Source organism: Merops nubicus, unplaced genomic scaffold, assembly GCF_000691845.1.
Source record: "Merops nubicus isolate BGI_N331 unplaced genomic scaffold, ASM69184v1 scaffold4365, whole genome shotgun sequence".
In the NCBI taxonomy this organism is placed as follows: Eukaryota; Metazoa; Chordata; class Aves; order Coraciiformes; family Meropidae; genus Merops; species Merops nubicus.
Window position 1 is genome coordinate 3,680 of NW_008610091.1, and position 15,806 is coordinate 19,485.

At 39.4% G+C, this 15,806-nt stretch overlaps 1 protein-coding gene across 1 annotated transcript in view; it reads right to left on the reverse strand.

The window, feature by feature from the left end:
- Nucleotides 1-2,535: 2,535 nt before the first annotated feature.
- LOC103773400 (rab GTPase-activating protein 1) overlaps nt 2,536-15,806 on the reverse strand; it is a gene marked incomplete at its 3' end in the record, with an annotated part of 22,187 nt that continues 8,916 nt past the window's right edge. Inside the window, exons 6-12 of the mRNA XM_008940766.1 lie at nt 12,924-13,034; nt 11,748-11,814; nt 10,905-11,007; nt 9,537-9,706; nt 6,672-6,846; nt 5,344-5,437; nt 2,536-2,686 (exon numbers count right to left, since the gene is read on the reverse strand). Of these exons, the coding sequence (XP_008939014.1) occupies nt 2,536-2,686; nt 5,344-5,437; nt 6,672-6,846; nt 9,537-9,706; nt 10,905-11,007; nt 11,748-11,814; nt 12,924-13,034 (871 nt within the window). The remainder of the gene's footprint in view (nt 2,687-5,343; nt 5,438-6,671; nt 6,847-9,536; nt 9,707-10,904; nt 11,008-11,747; nt 11,815-12,923; nt 13,035-15,806) is intronic.

Genomic DNA, 15,806 nt, shown 5'->3' on the forward strand with positions numbered 1-15,806 from the left:
AACCAGATTCTCCAAGCACCAGGGCCCAGAACTGAGCAGGGAGCAAACACCAGAAGAAATACTGGGGCGTCTGCATCCAACACCCTGTGCACAAGGGGGGAAAAAAAATCCCAGAAAGAGGCCAGAAGCTTTTGAAGCAGCTGTCAACACAGACCCTTATTAATTTGGGACTGCGCTGCCACACGGGGTCACAAAGAGCCTGCAAGGAATCAAACACAGCTAGAGGGATAGAGGTCAGCGTTCAGAGAGAAGGGGCACTGCATTAGGAGTCCTCCAACAGGCTTACTGCTTCTACTTGCACTGAAGAGCAAAGGTTTTCCAGCAGCTCCTCATGCTTCTGCACCACACCTCAGTGCTTGGTCTCAGCTAAAGCACTCTCAGTGCATGGGGATGCCAATAGCTGCATGCTTGGCAGAGAAGAGTCTGTACCAGTGACACACAAAACGTGATGAAGTGTTCTGAGGACAGAGATGCAATGTGTATGGGACTCTGCCCTTCACAGAATCAACACTTTTTTTTTTTCTCCAGACACATTTACTCCTGTGCATTGCTGCATAGTGACAATAACTAAGCTGCTATTTTAAGAGCTCTAAGAATTAGTCACATCAGAACTCTAAAATTATCAAATACTCTACGAAAGGCATGAGAATAAAAAATTAAGGCCTAAGTGCAGTCCAGCAGTATTCTGTTGGCACATACTACATACAGTGTGCCTGCAAATGTTATCCTCCTGGGTCTTGAGTTCATGTTCTCATCAGCCTCCAAAACCATCTTTGCATTCTTTGCCTATTCCCACCTTTAGTCCTTCCACACTGCCACTGACCACCTTTTTGTGAAACCTTGCACTTCTTTCACCCCCTGCAGATTGAAAGAACCACAGCCACACACTTTTGCTCTCAAAGCACCAACCTTGTTCATTCTACAGGAACCTATTTAGGTCACCATAAGGCAAACAGCCTCAGCAGTGGTCTAATACAGCACTTCCAGACTGAAGGAGATTGATTTTCATTTGCTTGAGCTGGTTATTGCAGCATACTGGTAGTACACAACAGAACTCACAGGACTACAGCAGAGCCTGAAAATGGTCATTCAGTACTCATTTTCTTTCACTGTTTCATTTCCATGCTGAATGACCACTGCAGGTATAGCCAGTCCCCTTGCTGCAGAACACTGATGGATCCAAGGGCTCTCCCTTTTACTTGGACTCTAGAATGCTTCCATCACAATGGATCTGGGTTATTTCCTTCATCTCTGCCAAATGTAAATGAATGGAAAGGTTCCACAGATTTAAAATTGTAATGTTACACCATTGCTTTCTAGCTCACAAAGATAGTAGCAGTATGTGTCACCAACTGTGCCACAAAGAGATCATCTTTTCAGTGCTGATACCAAAACAGAGAAACAAGTGACACTGTCAGCCACTCACTAGGCAATTAAAATAAGACACCAGGGTAACTGTGATACACGCCTTGCCAGAGCACTCAACCTCCACATTACTTGTATGATTTATTCCCCAGAAAATCCAAGTTACAGCTCTACAGTGTATGCATCAATATTAAGGAATTCAGACCAAGCTTCTCCTACATTCAATAAGCATGTGAAAGTACTTATGGCAGAATATTTTTAGTTAATATGATGCATTCAAATCATGTCAGAACCTTCCTGCATGATTCCAGCAGAAACCAAGTTTGATGTCAGAAGCCCTCTTGCCCTTGGAATAAGGGCTTTAATTGCTCCTCACAAATCTTTGCCATCAGAACATAAAGGCCAATTCAGTTCTTTTGCTTTTTTAACTGGTGAAATTATTTTGTTATATTTGTACTAAAGTGGCATCATTAATAATTTCTAAAGCAGTCCTTTGAGACTTGCATGTTTGATGAAGCAGTAAAATACAATGTATCTATACAGATAATGGTCAAATGCAGATTAACACATGAGTTTCCTGGATAAGGAAGTGACATTTCATTTTGTGACCCATTTGTTACTCCAGAACTTGGAGATGCCTGCATATATGAATCTTATTTTCTTTCCCTGTATTACTGAGGTCAGCATTCAAGCTGAGAAGTTAAAGAACTTGTCTAGTTCAAAGATGTCCAAAGTGTTCTGTTTTTTTCTATCAAAAAAAAGGCTGTAATTTCAACTAGAGTTGGATTTTCAGCATAAATGTTAAGACAATACAGCAAAATTCAGCTTTCATTCAGGAAAGCCAAACAAGCAAAGGAAATGAGCTCCCTGAACCTCTGTCAATGAGGAAAGCAATTAATAGAATACTAATTTTTCACAAGCTAACTCAGAACTCATCCAAGTGAAACAGAAGGAGGATGATTAAAAAGAAAACACTCTAAGCAGGGATAATGAGCAGCTAGCATGACATGTCAGGGTTTGTGCTGGAGGGAGGATTGAGTTATACTCACTAGTTGAAACACTACACTGAGATACACTCACAAACCTCTAAGAAAGAAGGTGCATGCTCAGAACTCTATTTCCATTCCTTAAGATATAAGGGGGGAAAAAGAGATAAAAAAAGCATTCTACCTTTGTGATGAGAATTCGGTACTTCTCCACCAGGTGATCGTTGTTGTGACACCCAGCCAGCAACTGCCACACTTCTCCTCTCAGGGCCTCGGGGACACCACTTCTCACCAACGCCGACAATGTCTTTGGCCTCACGCTCAGATTGAGGTGCCTGGGGTTGGGAGGGCATTGTCACCATCAGCCACACCCAAACAAAGGAGTACTGAGCAACAACTCATGTGTAACCTCAGACATGGCAAACGAAAGGAATTTCAAGACAGTCCATCCGTTGCCAGAGGAAGGGAAATTCAAGTTATGCAAAAAAAACCCAACCGTATTTGGAGAAGCATTTTCCCAATTATTTCCTTGATTCCCATTAAATTTAAATATAAAATAAATCTATAAAACATTCAACAAATCAAAGCACTTCAGCAAAAACTAGAACTGGAAGACAGACACTGTATAAGATTCCAAGCTCAAACTAACACTAAAATGAGAGTTACCTCTGCAGAAGCATATACAGCCCCTTAAAATTCCTACACCCAAGCAGGCAGGTGACCTTCTGGGCTGAGGGGGGGTTGAGAAGATGGGCAAACAGAGCTAAGAAATTCTCACATTGTTATCTAACGATATCCATGCATTTAAGCAGCTTCCACTGTACAAGCCACTCCCATCTAAACAGTGTTTTCAAGTGAGACTGGTGACAGCTCATAAATTACAGTACTGTAAGCTGCAAAAAGCTACATATAATTTATGCAGTTACAGAAAGTTAAGCTGAACAGTCCATTCATGGTTTATACATAAAATCCCCAAAAGACAGAGGCCTTAAATCAAAGAAATTACATTTTTTTCTGCAATTACTAAAAAAAATAAACTTCTTGGTAAAATGATTAAGAGGACTGATAGACAAAGCCAGGCAAAGCCCTGAACTTATGTCGTATCAATCGCATCATTTAATAATGTTTGATAACAAGTATGTGGGTGATAGTTTTACACAGACTGGGACTCCTTGTTGCCTCTCTCCTGTGTACAGTGTTCCAATGCAGTAATCTGGAGACCAGCCATGTGGATATTTAGATCAGTATTGCACAGAACCCAGTACCTCTTTACTTGGTTCCCTCTAAACATCCTTATCTATAGACTTGTATGTACAGAGACTGTAAAGCCCTAAAAAACTGCTGTGCCACATACTAGATTCTTCCAAACTATTTTGAAATGAGAAAATTGTGAGTCAGCAGTTATTAAATACAAGCCAAATATTATCTAGAAATTACAAAACACCAATGCATATGTAATTACTACACAAATCTAACTACAGCATTCTAAAAAACTAGCATGAAACTACCTGAACTCTGATTTTTATGATTTTCAATCTCCTTATGTTAAAAGCTCAAGGATCATTACTTCAAAATATTCATTTTTAGTTAAGAAGGAAAGCCCTTTAACACATATTAAAGTTGTTGTCAGCATTAGCATTGAAGCACTTCATATCCTCTTAGAGCTGCCAAGACATTTTCAATGGCAGTCAGGTGGCTTCATTATCTTTGAGCCCTTGGAAGAATTGCAAAAAAAAAAGTTGTAAAACATTGTCACAGCAGCAGATGCATAGAGATCATCTGTTAGGTGTTTCTACAGCTCTAGGAGAGGGAGGGAAAAGGAATCAGAGATCATTTTACCACAGCCTTTCCCTTCTGACAAACGTGTCCATTTCTGATGTCTGCTTTCCTACCAGATTAGAACAATGTATTAGCACAAAACCAAGCTGGAAGTAAAAGTACTTATTCAAGTAAGTAGTAATTGCAGAAAATAAAAAATAACGCTAAATTTTTATAACCTTAATTTAAAGAGAATCTTGGCTAAGTGGTCACATCAATATATTTAATTATCTGAAGTGCATGACTTACTCTATGCTGTCCTACTCAGATCTAACCTTCTACACAGATCTTTGACTTGCTGCACAGCCCTTGCCTTGCTCCTCAGTAACCTTAGGAAGCAGAAGGCAACAATTAAAGCCAGAGTTAAAATGTAGCATAGTTGAGCTCAATCTGATGTTGTGCCTGTCACACCCCTTTTGTGGAAAAAAAACCTCAAAACCAAATATCCCCTGATTTTTGAAATAATCAGCATCACTTTCTTAGAACTGCTCAGGCTACTTCAAGATGAATAAAAGATCCCTCAGGAAAGGAGGCCAGGTGTTGCATTAGCAACTTGACTGTCAAGCAACACTTATTGTAAATTGGCATTTTCTAGGAAAAATAAAAAAAAAAGAAGAGCTCATCTACTTCCTTCTTGGCAGGGCCTGGAGCCATCTTCCTTTAGATAAGGGAGGAAAGCAACTCCACTATCCAAGTACAAATCTCCCATGGTCTTAAGCTACAGTTACTAAGATATGACATCTGCAGGAAAGATTGGCTGTGAACTACATCAGAATTACAAAGAGGAATGAAAGTGATCTCTACAAAATAAAGATGAAGAGGTGCATTTTCTTTGTACTGTTTGGTTTAGGCCTTTCTTTAACAAAATCCCAGTGAAACTCACAGGTAAGTAAAATACTCATTTTAAGAGAGAACCACCTAAAGACACAGACAGCATGAGTAAATTTCTACATGGTTTTTAAGCATCCACTCAAAAAATGAGAATACATTCTTTGAAGAAATGGGAAAACATGAAGCTGAAGAGTAAGGGGCATTGTGGGGATGACAGAGGATGAAGTCTGTACTAATCTCATCTCAGCTGGCTTCTGGAAATAACAAAAACACCAGGCAGAAGGAGCAAACAGAATTAGAATATTCAGAACTGTGATTTGCAGAATGTGATTTTGTCACTTACCATTTGGACAGCAGCTCTCCCCACGTCTCAAGAATTTTCTCTGCACACTCTTTGGAAACGTCCCCAGAACCACTTAAGAGTGGTTCATCATTGTCTGCCAACAGAACAGAGGAGATGCTATGTGATCAACAGCCATCACTCCACCTTGACAGATTTAAATGTTGCTCTCCTGACTGTTAGCAGTGTGTGGCAAGAACTCCTCCCTGTTTGTGGGCACAACACTTCTGCACTCAACATACAGGAGGCAGAATAAGACTCTTCTCGGAGGCACAGTGGTGTGTCAAGAGCACTGTGTGAAACTCTGGTTAAAAATCAGGAAAAAAATTACCATGAGGGGGCCCAAACTGATATAAGGACCCAGAGAGGTTATGAAAACTTCACCACTGGAGACAGTCAGACTGGAACAGCATTGTGAGAGTCTGCTGACAAGTTCAGGTGTCAGTTAAGAAGGCACAGATGTAATGAAAAATATTTCCTCAGTAATGCAAAACCAGTGGTGATGACTGTATCAGCAAAATGTAGTTTATGTATATGATACCTGATGTGAGTGTTTAAAAATACCTCAGAGTACATCAGTATTGGTTTCAAAAAAGTTACTGTGATGATGCTGATCCAGCCCCTCCACTGCATTTAATTAATTTTCAAGCCACCCTTCCCCCTCCTGCCTCCTTACCAATAGGGAAATTAAAGCACTGAAGTGAAACAATTCACCCCAGGCCACATAGAAGGCCAGTGAAAAAGTGAAAAAGCAGAAACTTGAGTCATCTACATTTCAGCTCAGAGCTGTTAGGCCAGATGTTTATATACTCAGAACTAGTCCACATTTTGGCTTAAGAAAATTTTTAAAAAGCAGAAAAAAGATCTTGAAAACCCATTAAGTTTCAAGCTGAGCAGGTCCTGGCACAGTTTTATGTATTACAGATGTCTGTACTTGCCTCTTCACTAAAACATGCTGCTTGCTTTTATTTCCAAATATTATCAGTGTCTCGTTTTTACTCTAAAATCTGTTCACAGCTGCTTGGGGAGGGGCAGAAGCTACATGATAATCCTAAATTTTTAGCAGCCTCTTTTCACGTTGTTCCAAATATATCACACTGGAGTCTTGATGAGGCCTGGGCTGAGCAAAGCATAGACACCAAAGTGTCAGAGAAGGGAGAGGCTGACCCAGGAATGCAGGGGTACTGGTTATCAAACACACACAGCACTGAAGCAAGAAAAAAGAATCCACAGGCCAGATGCTGACTGGAAAGGATTTGATTATGTTTCCTAACTATGCTGTTTACTGCCCTTTCTTTAAAAGTATACAAAGTACACAATCCACTGCTCACCTTCCTCTTCATCATCCTCTGGAGGAGAAGGAATCATGGAGCCCTGTGACCCAGACTGGGGCAGACGAAGGGAGGGGCTTGCTGTAGTTTTTCTTCTCTCCCTTTCTGACTCACTTTCTAGGCACACGACTTCATATAACGTGTCTGAGTTATTCTTTCTGTCTTTTTGCTTTATCTAGGAAACAAGAAGTTTCATTTTACTGAGAAAAGTTACACAAATACCCAGAGTACTTCAGAAGGCTCTGCCTTCTCTTTTTGGAACAGGAGAGCTGAGAAACAAATTTTTATCACTCTGCAGTGAGGAATGCTCAATCCTTGCAGCACACTGAATGCATTGTGCAGGCCTGCAAGTGCTGCTCTCTGTAAGGCCACACCTGCTGCAGGCAGGGCAGAGTCTCACTCAGCTCTGCACACACAGGTAGCTCATCTATTCAGCCACAAACAGACTGGACACAAAGGTAGAGATTTCTAAAGCTGTTAATGCACCTGCAAAATATTTTTTGGTCTAAAAGAAACAAATTAACATCAAACAACTCTGCCCTTATTTAAAGATTAATGGAAAATTAAAAGCAAAACCTTTAAAATTTTGTCCAATTTCTTTCCTTAACCTTCTGGGGATACTCATGGTGACAAAACAACAGTTTTAGTGAAAATTGTTCACATTTATTTTCCCACCATGGCAAGTGTCTTCAACGATGCTTCCCAGTCATGTATCTGTTGCAGGAAAACAAATTGTTGAGTCCCAAAGTCTGTTATGTGGTTCTGTTTTCTCCGTAATTTTCTATGTTTTGATACATTCCTTTCCCTTAGAAGAAGGTTTTTCTTTGTGAAGTGGTTCTAAAAGTTTAATACAGTCTAAGGATTTATAACTTCTTTTTTTTTTTTAAATAAACACATAAAAATACAGAGTAGAAAAGGAAAGGTGAAGAGAAGAGGGAAATATGATTTATAATAACACTTGACACTAAGCTCCCAGTCCTCAATTTCATCCTTTGGAGTATTAAAAATGAAGTGAAATGCATCAAAATTAAAGATGACTAAACCACTAAATGTAATCTAAGCAACTCAAATCCCTCAGCTTTCTGCACTTCCGAAGACAGGAACACTGCCAGAGGAAGATAAGCCAATTCCACACAACTGGATTTTTAATGGGCTAATCAGGACTCCATAGAAACAGGTTTCCCTTCCAGGCTTATCAGGCAGTACATTCTATATTTGTTGCTTCCATTATGAATTTTGATAATGTTCCATTAGTAAACACTGGAAGTTGGGTAACCTGATAGTGCCTGTGGAAAAAAGAGAACTAGCTAAGTCACAATGCCCGTGAGTGTGGTAGGACAAAAGATCCAGAATTAGCTAAGTAAGATAAGATTCCTTTAAATTGCCAAACAGAAAAGGCACCTTTTGGAGATTGCAGAATATTTATAGCCCAACAGCCTTAACTGTTCAACATCTCCATGCTCCACCTCAAAAATGCCCTAAATAAAGAGGCTGATCTTCCATGCATTCTGGATTCCATGCAGAATTTTTCCACCTTAAATTTTGAAGGAAAGTTTCCAAAATGTTTAATTCATATTTTACATAAAAAATAGAACATTCACAAAAAAGAATCCTTTGTGAACTTGTTCTTTGTTACTAGCAAGATGTAGTAACTAGCATTTTAAGACAACTGCAAAGAGAACTAAGAAAAGTCTTTTATCTCATTCAAAAGCTCTTTAAAAAAAGAACACTTGTCAAGAAATCAAGACTCCAACCTTGTCTTTTTGGGTTGCACCCACAATTATTAAACCTTGAGGGAGCACAAACATCCACATTTTTATATGCTTCCAGGTATTTCCATTTCTTTAAACAGGACTTTCATTTCAGAACAATTTCTGAAGCAGGAGAATGGCAGTGACTAAGTATATCAATCTCTTTAGTGACTTGGACCTTCAACTTTCCAGTCTTATTTTGAAACTGAATTATTGCCTTCCACTGTTATTATTAGTATCCTAGACAGAAATAATCCTTTCCTTTTTAGCAAATAGGGTAAAAAAGTAACTTGGAAAAAACAGTAAAAATTTTTAACAAGTTCTAGAGATTTTTTTTGTGGTTGCTTGCATTTTTTTTCCACCAAGGCAAACCTGGGGTATGTGTGAAATCTCTGCTTTTAACTGTGTACAAAGGAGAAAATAGACTTTCACAAAAAAATATTTTTCCAAGTATCAGGTGGAAGTTGGCTTATCTAAAAAATATTCTTAAATGTTGGATTTGTATGATAAAATCAATCTAGTAATGTATCAGATAGCATGACACCAGAATTCTATTACAGTCTTCTTTTCCTCTTAACCCTGAATTTTACATACTTACCCTACTATATACCCTTATGCAAGCAACTCTCACCACAGGCCTGGTTTGCAGGTAAATCCTCTGTTCCTTTTATTTCTGTGGTTTGGCTGGAAAATTCATAAGCCTCTATGTAACTTTGCAGGCTCATTAAAGCTATCAAAATTTGCTTTGAAATGAGGACAGCTAGCTTTTTATGGGAACTTCAGATAGCCAGCAACAACCAGCATAATGAAGGATAGCTTTTCACAAATTGAGGAGCATTTATTGTACCTCTTTGATTCAAGAGCCAAACACTGAAATATGAACACTGTATTAGCAAATTAGAGGGAGAAAAAAAACATAGTGCAACTGATCTGCCAACAGGCACCAATAACTAAAATTCCTCTTTAACTCCAAGGTGTTTGTATGTGTTTAGCACCATACTATAAACCTCCCTCTCCAGTCTCAGAACAATATAACTGACCATACCACAGTTACAGTTGAAAAACAACCTTGTCAGATCCCAAATCAACTAGATTTTATTTATTTCATTATTACCTGTTTCAATTTTAGGAAGAAATTTTCAGTAGAGCTACGTTTGCTGAAGGGCCAGAACAACCTCTCGTTGGGTGAACAAACTCTGACTTTAGTCTCCAGAATGAACCGAACAGGCTCCTCAACCTCAGTTATCACCAAATCCACAGCAGTAGTCATGAACAATACTTTATCTAGGGACAAAAACCAAAAGAAACTGTATTAAAAGAAATGCTTCAAACAAAATATTCCATAACTTCTTTCCTAGTAACAAGAATAAAAAAGATCTTTTTCACAGAATTCATTTTTTCCCTTAATTTAACATCTCAAAACCCTAGAAGTTTCAAAATAGGAAAATAAGATGACTGTGCTTTATCCCCTAGGGAGTAAGTTAAAGAGTCTTTGAGACAAGAAAATTATCTTGTTAAATAGAATTAAAATGTTGCTTTTTCAAATCCCACTGAAACGTATCAAAAATCTCCATGAAACATTATAAATGATCTGTACACTTAACTCCACAGTGCAGATCTCCTGCCATGCAGCCTAACCACATTTTAGTTATAATTTGTTTCTAGAAGTTACTTGAACAACACTTAAGTCCTACCATATTAAAGGCAGCATTTAAGACCATCTCAGCTGTGAGATTCAGAAAATTGACTATATAGCATGATGCTCCAAAAGGAGACAACTGGACTCAGTGACCTGTGAGATCCCTCCTGGTAGGCAATGATAAACTGTGTCCTTTAGGTAGGATGGCATTCAACCTAGCAGCAGACTGTACCCAACTATACTCAGCAGCTGACGTTGATGACTTTGCCCAGTCAATTCCCATTAACACCCCCAACCTTTGTCATGTAACTGTGACAACAGATTGAAAAGATGGTTATTTGGCTGACATCTTAAAAGAAGTAATGACAGATCTCTTTTAGGACTCAAGACAGCAATGCAGCACCAGCCATTTTCAGACTACTGCTGGGAGTGGTTTACCTTCATTTTCATAGGTACAGGTATCCTTTTTTAACTAGAAACTTCAGAAAAATCTGAACTGGCCACAGAAACTAAGCAAAGAAGAAGTCTGCAAGTCATTTAGTGCAATTCCTAACAGAGTTCTTGAGAAGCTCCAATGATGAACAAAACATCTGCATCCTGCCCCCACCTCTACAGCCTCCCACCAAGGCACAGTTATTCTTACACAGACACAGGAGTTTTCTTCTAGCCTCCTCTTTTGTTTAGATTTTTAAAGTTATTGCTAGCATCCTACTTTCTGAGGATATATCTCACGCTATGAAAGGATTTTTGTGAGATTCATCTGAAAAGAAAAGAGGATTGATCCAATGCCCACTATGTAAATCATTTGCCTTGGCTAGGGACAAAATCTGGCAAAGTTCATACCTTTTGGTGTTTCTTCATTTACAAATTGGAAGTGTGGAGATTTTTGATTCCAGCTCCCAGTGATCACGTATGATTTGCCATCAGAACTTTTACCCATGGACTCCTGGAAACAAAGTAAGTTTATGTACTTTTCTTTAAAGAAATCTCTGTATTATGAACTCTCTGCCCCTTAAAACAGCTACTGCACTGGTGAGAGGATGGCAAGCATCCAAGGTCCATGTGACAGTCCTGGAACAGAGATCATCTCTGGAGAATAGAACAGAGCTCCCACGCAATCTTTTGTCTCATTATTCATGTACTATTAGACCTTTTTGGGTACTCACTACTGTAACAAGCATGGACTTCATAAATACTAGCAAGTCTGTTTTCACAACACACTTGTAAAGTCAGATGAGCTCTATCATCATTTTACAGATGGGAAAGTGAGTCATAAAAATGAAGCACCCACTAATTCTCAGTTACATTTGAAGCTGCTTAGGCCTCAATTTTTACAGTGACAAGTAGCCTCTAAAACTTTCCATGTTCTAAGCACAGCTCTTTAATACTCAGCACTTCCAAAAATAAGGTTCCATGTTCCTTATTTCAGGCCCCTAACTGAGAGCAGTCATGACTGTTTGCAAAACTGGATAACTCCCCTAACCAAGACTCAGGTCATATTCTAACTGTAGCAGAGGCAGAGATTCAACCCAGCAGCCCAGAGCCTCCCCTCAACACCATGAGCTAGAGCAGCAATCCCCATCAACAAGTGTGCACAGAGGCACCTACATCTTTTCTGTCTATCCTGAGATCATGCACAATTGCAATTCAAATTATTACTGAATATTGTTAATAAAAGATCCTTACCAAATCTAGAAGGTGCATGTCACCACTCCGGACATCCTTCCCACGGCTAAGGAGAAGGCCAAAACATCTGCAAAGCCAGGCAAAAAAAATTAAACTGCAAAAATGAGACTTATAAACAAATCATTAACATTCCTTATCTAAATATTCACCATCACAAATCACAAGCAGCCCCTGAATCCTGTAACAAACGTCAACAAAAGCTGACGTCTGAAAGCAGCATCGAGCATGTCAAGCAAAACAATGTCAAGCCAATATTAAAAATGTCAAGCACTATTTCATAAGTGTATTTACAATATGATCTCATCCTGCCTCCAGTAGCCTGGAAAGTTGTTCAATTACCTTTGTTTGCAAGAACAGTGCAAAACAGACCCTGCTAACAAGGGTTCCCTATCCCGTACAACAGCTTGGCCTGCATTCCTCCTCTGGTTTTTTTCTGAGACATATTTGCATAGAATTTACCCTTTGATACAGACGAGAATCAGGAAATTCCAGATGAAGCACAAGGACCTGTCTTTTGTGTCCATTTCACAAAGCCTTTTGGCCCACACAGGTTCATTCCACTTCATCCTGTGGCTCACCAGTGTCCTGCACTTCATTTCAGACTGCAAAGGCCGGCAGAAGCTGCCTCTCTGCTGTAGCCCCAGCAGCACTGAACTCTGTCAGCAGTCAAAACCCACCCGTTTATTTCTAAGTGGTGAAAGATTTGAAGTCTGAGCTCTCCTTTACCCTAAACAGACACTTCATATTCTAGAATTCCAGACTGTGGCAAGTTCAAAGCATATGTACAATAACGTTATCAGATGCAAAAGAGATGAAGGGAAAGCAAATGGAAGTAACTCAGTCACTTACTGCAGCTTCAGCATTTAAGACAAACTGTCCACTGAAAACAAAAGCCATATGCTTTTTTAAAAAAATCTGAAATAAATATTTAGAGGGAATGTGACCAGTGATTCCACAGCCAGATCTGGGCAAGGTCTGACTGCACCCATATTGCATCCCCTGCCACACAAGCTGAGCAAACCAATCTGATCTTCTGCACAACCCCACTTGAGAGAGATGCCGTGTTGAATTACATAAATGGAGCATTCACAGAACAATTACCCATCTGCTGCCTCAGAGGAAAAAGCACAAAACATCAAAAAGATTCAGAATTTTTTTTAAAATCAATGAAATTACCTCTCAATAGCAAGTTCTTTATTTGTTGTCTGCTGGACGTAAATCACTATCTTCTTATCAATTCCTTGGCGGAGCTTAAAGCATTGCCTGTCCTTGTCTTTGGGAACAGCACTGGGAGGGGAAAAACCTCAGAATGTCATTTATTCCTTGCACAGATCAAAACCAGCATCAGAGACTTGGTGAAGCCAGCACTCAAGACCTGTCTTCCTCACACAATGCAATCAGTAACATGAAAGAAATGGCACCATAATTAGGTGATGTTATTTTATTATCATTAGGCACAAAACAAGGATGCTTAGTTTTCAGAATTAAAACTGTGGTTTTATACTGCATGGCTCAGTGTTGTGAGACTTCCAGCAGTGCTTCAGTAAAGTTTCCAAATATTGAGTCCTCGTCCAACACCAAATATTATCTACTAAGCAATTACCTATAAGAAATTGCTTTCTCTCACAAAAGAGGTGACTGCTGAGGCACATGATAAGCCAACAAGCCAAGGGAGTGCACCAATCTTTAGACTATTTCCCTTAATTTTCCTCTAGGGAGCACCTTCTCCTGAATGCTGACAAAAGCAGGGGCAGCATGCTGTGGTGGGAACACCTAAAATTACACGTTGCTGCCAATACACACATGTAAGTTTTACCACCAGTGCTCCCTGCTGAGCAGCACAGTTACACTGAACACTGGACAAACTGAGGCTGCTGGGTTTTGTCTTTAAGTCAACCACGTGTTCACTTCTCACTTGACTATAAAAATAATCCTTATTCTATTTCAGACTTTCAAATGGTGCACTGTTACCCCCAGGAGCTGCAAAACAGGCTCTAGAGCATTGCCCATAGTTTAACACCTTCAACAAAAACAGGGTTTGTTTGCTGGCAGCAGGTGCTGCCCAGGGCAGGGAATGGCAGACTGCCTTTAGCTGTCAGCAGGAGTTTTGTCTCCAGGGCCAGGCCAGTGGATTTACATACCCAGAGCCAGGACATGCAGTCAGACCTCATTTCCCCGGCGTGTGTCACTGCGAGTGACACAGTGTGACAAGTAAAAGCAGATGAGCCAAGACAGGGTTGGGTACATTAAAGATGGAGATCAGAGACTGAGCACGTGGAGAGTGCTCTCTCCATTTCCAGGTGAGCAGGGGTCTGCATGTGAAGGGTCACATGAGGGCTGGTGTCAAACTGATGAAGCTTGCTATTTGAACTAAAACCTGCACTGTACACTCGAGTGACCCTCCAAAGTGCCAAATAAACATTGGATCATTAAATGGGATTGATTTATTTAATAAATAAAACTTGAGCTGGATGTAAGTCCAACAAGAGAAACATCTCTGAGGCTGTGGCTAGGAGCTAACGTGCTCAACGAGTGAAGAGTATTTAGCAGATGTGCTGTACTGAAATAAAGACAATTCAGCCATTGCAGAACACTGCAAGTGGTTATTACATAAAACATCTAAGAGCACTCTATATAGGCTAAGTAGAAAAAAAAAAAGAACACTTTTTAGCTTAAATTTAAAAAGGTATTTTTGGAAACTAAGGTACCATTAGACTTAAGACGAAAACAGCATTAACTGATACAATGTGAAAAGCTGCTCTAATACTCTTACCCTGCCCCACCACTTGCTAATAACTCCTGGTTTGGCAGGAAAAAAAAAAAACACAAGGGAAAAATTAAATCTGAGAAGTGTCAGAAAGCAGACCCAGTTAAAAAGAGTCTAGCTTTGTTCATAAGGTTTTTTCAGTACTGATAAGGAAACACCACTTCACAGATCAGAACAAGTCAGTATTTTGAAACAGATCACAGCAAAACCAGTAAACTAATATTGAATGATCTTTGGGAACAAACTTGAATTTTGCCTTCTTTTCTGCTTTCAAGAACCACTACAGAGATCAATCCTCAGAAAGCACAGGGAAATGGCTATAGATGAAGGATTTATCCTTCATATTCTTAAAACACATGAGGTAACTAGAAGTTGCAATTGCAAGGGGGAAATATGGAAAGCTGGGCTTATACTAGGATAAAAATAACAGCATGTCTACAAAGGCAATGCCGTTCAAGAAATTTAACTCTCCTGGGCAGCACTGGAAGATTTCAGCTTGAACTATGCAACTCCAAGAACTACTAAAGCACTATCATGTAAAGAGGAGAAAGTCCAGCATGTATGATTTGTTCTGTTACATTCTGCTCTCAAGCCTCCCTAGAGAATTCTCTCTGTTCAACATTTAGGAAAGTTTTAATTGAATTTGTCCCATTCATGGAGCAAAAGCAAACCTAATGACCCAAGTTAAAAAGCTAAATAGTCTTTATGTTCCTATGTATTCAAATCTTCTGCCTCCATACAAACATCTTTCCTATGACTGAGTAAACAACTGTTTAAGAAAGGGTTTTAAATAATATTATTACATTAAATTCTAGACACTTGCTGATCACAAATTCATGATTGCATAGTTCTCTTCTGACAGTGGGCTGCATATGGAGCCAGATCTTTGGAGACAAAGAACACATTACAGACAACTACACCTTTATTTAGTTCTGGAATAACAATGTGGGAACAAGTCTTGTGATCTTGATCATCAAGCTCTCTGCTGATGAAGCAGTCATAGCCCTGTACTAGATACTAAAAGTAAATGCATCTTGTGACAAACAGATTTGGCTGAATACTTCTCTGGAGAGTAACAACTTTTTGGGATCAGCAAAATGACTTTAAAACTGGATTTTTGCGGAGTTTCTAATTTTCTCTGCCCTCTTTTATGAGACTTTATTAAAAATATGCATCCTCATGCCTCCTGAAGTACTCACACAGCCTCTGTACCTTTGAAAACCTAGCTGAAAATGTGCACAACTCTGGGAATGGGAGCACAGTCATAGTGATGCATTTCCAGCTTCAGCAGG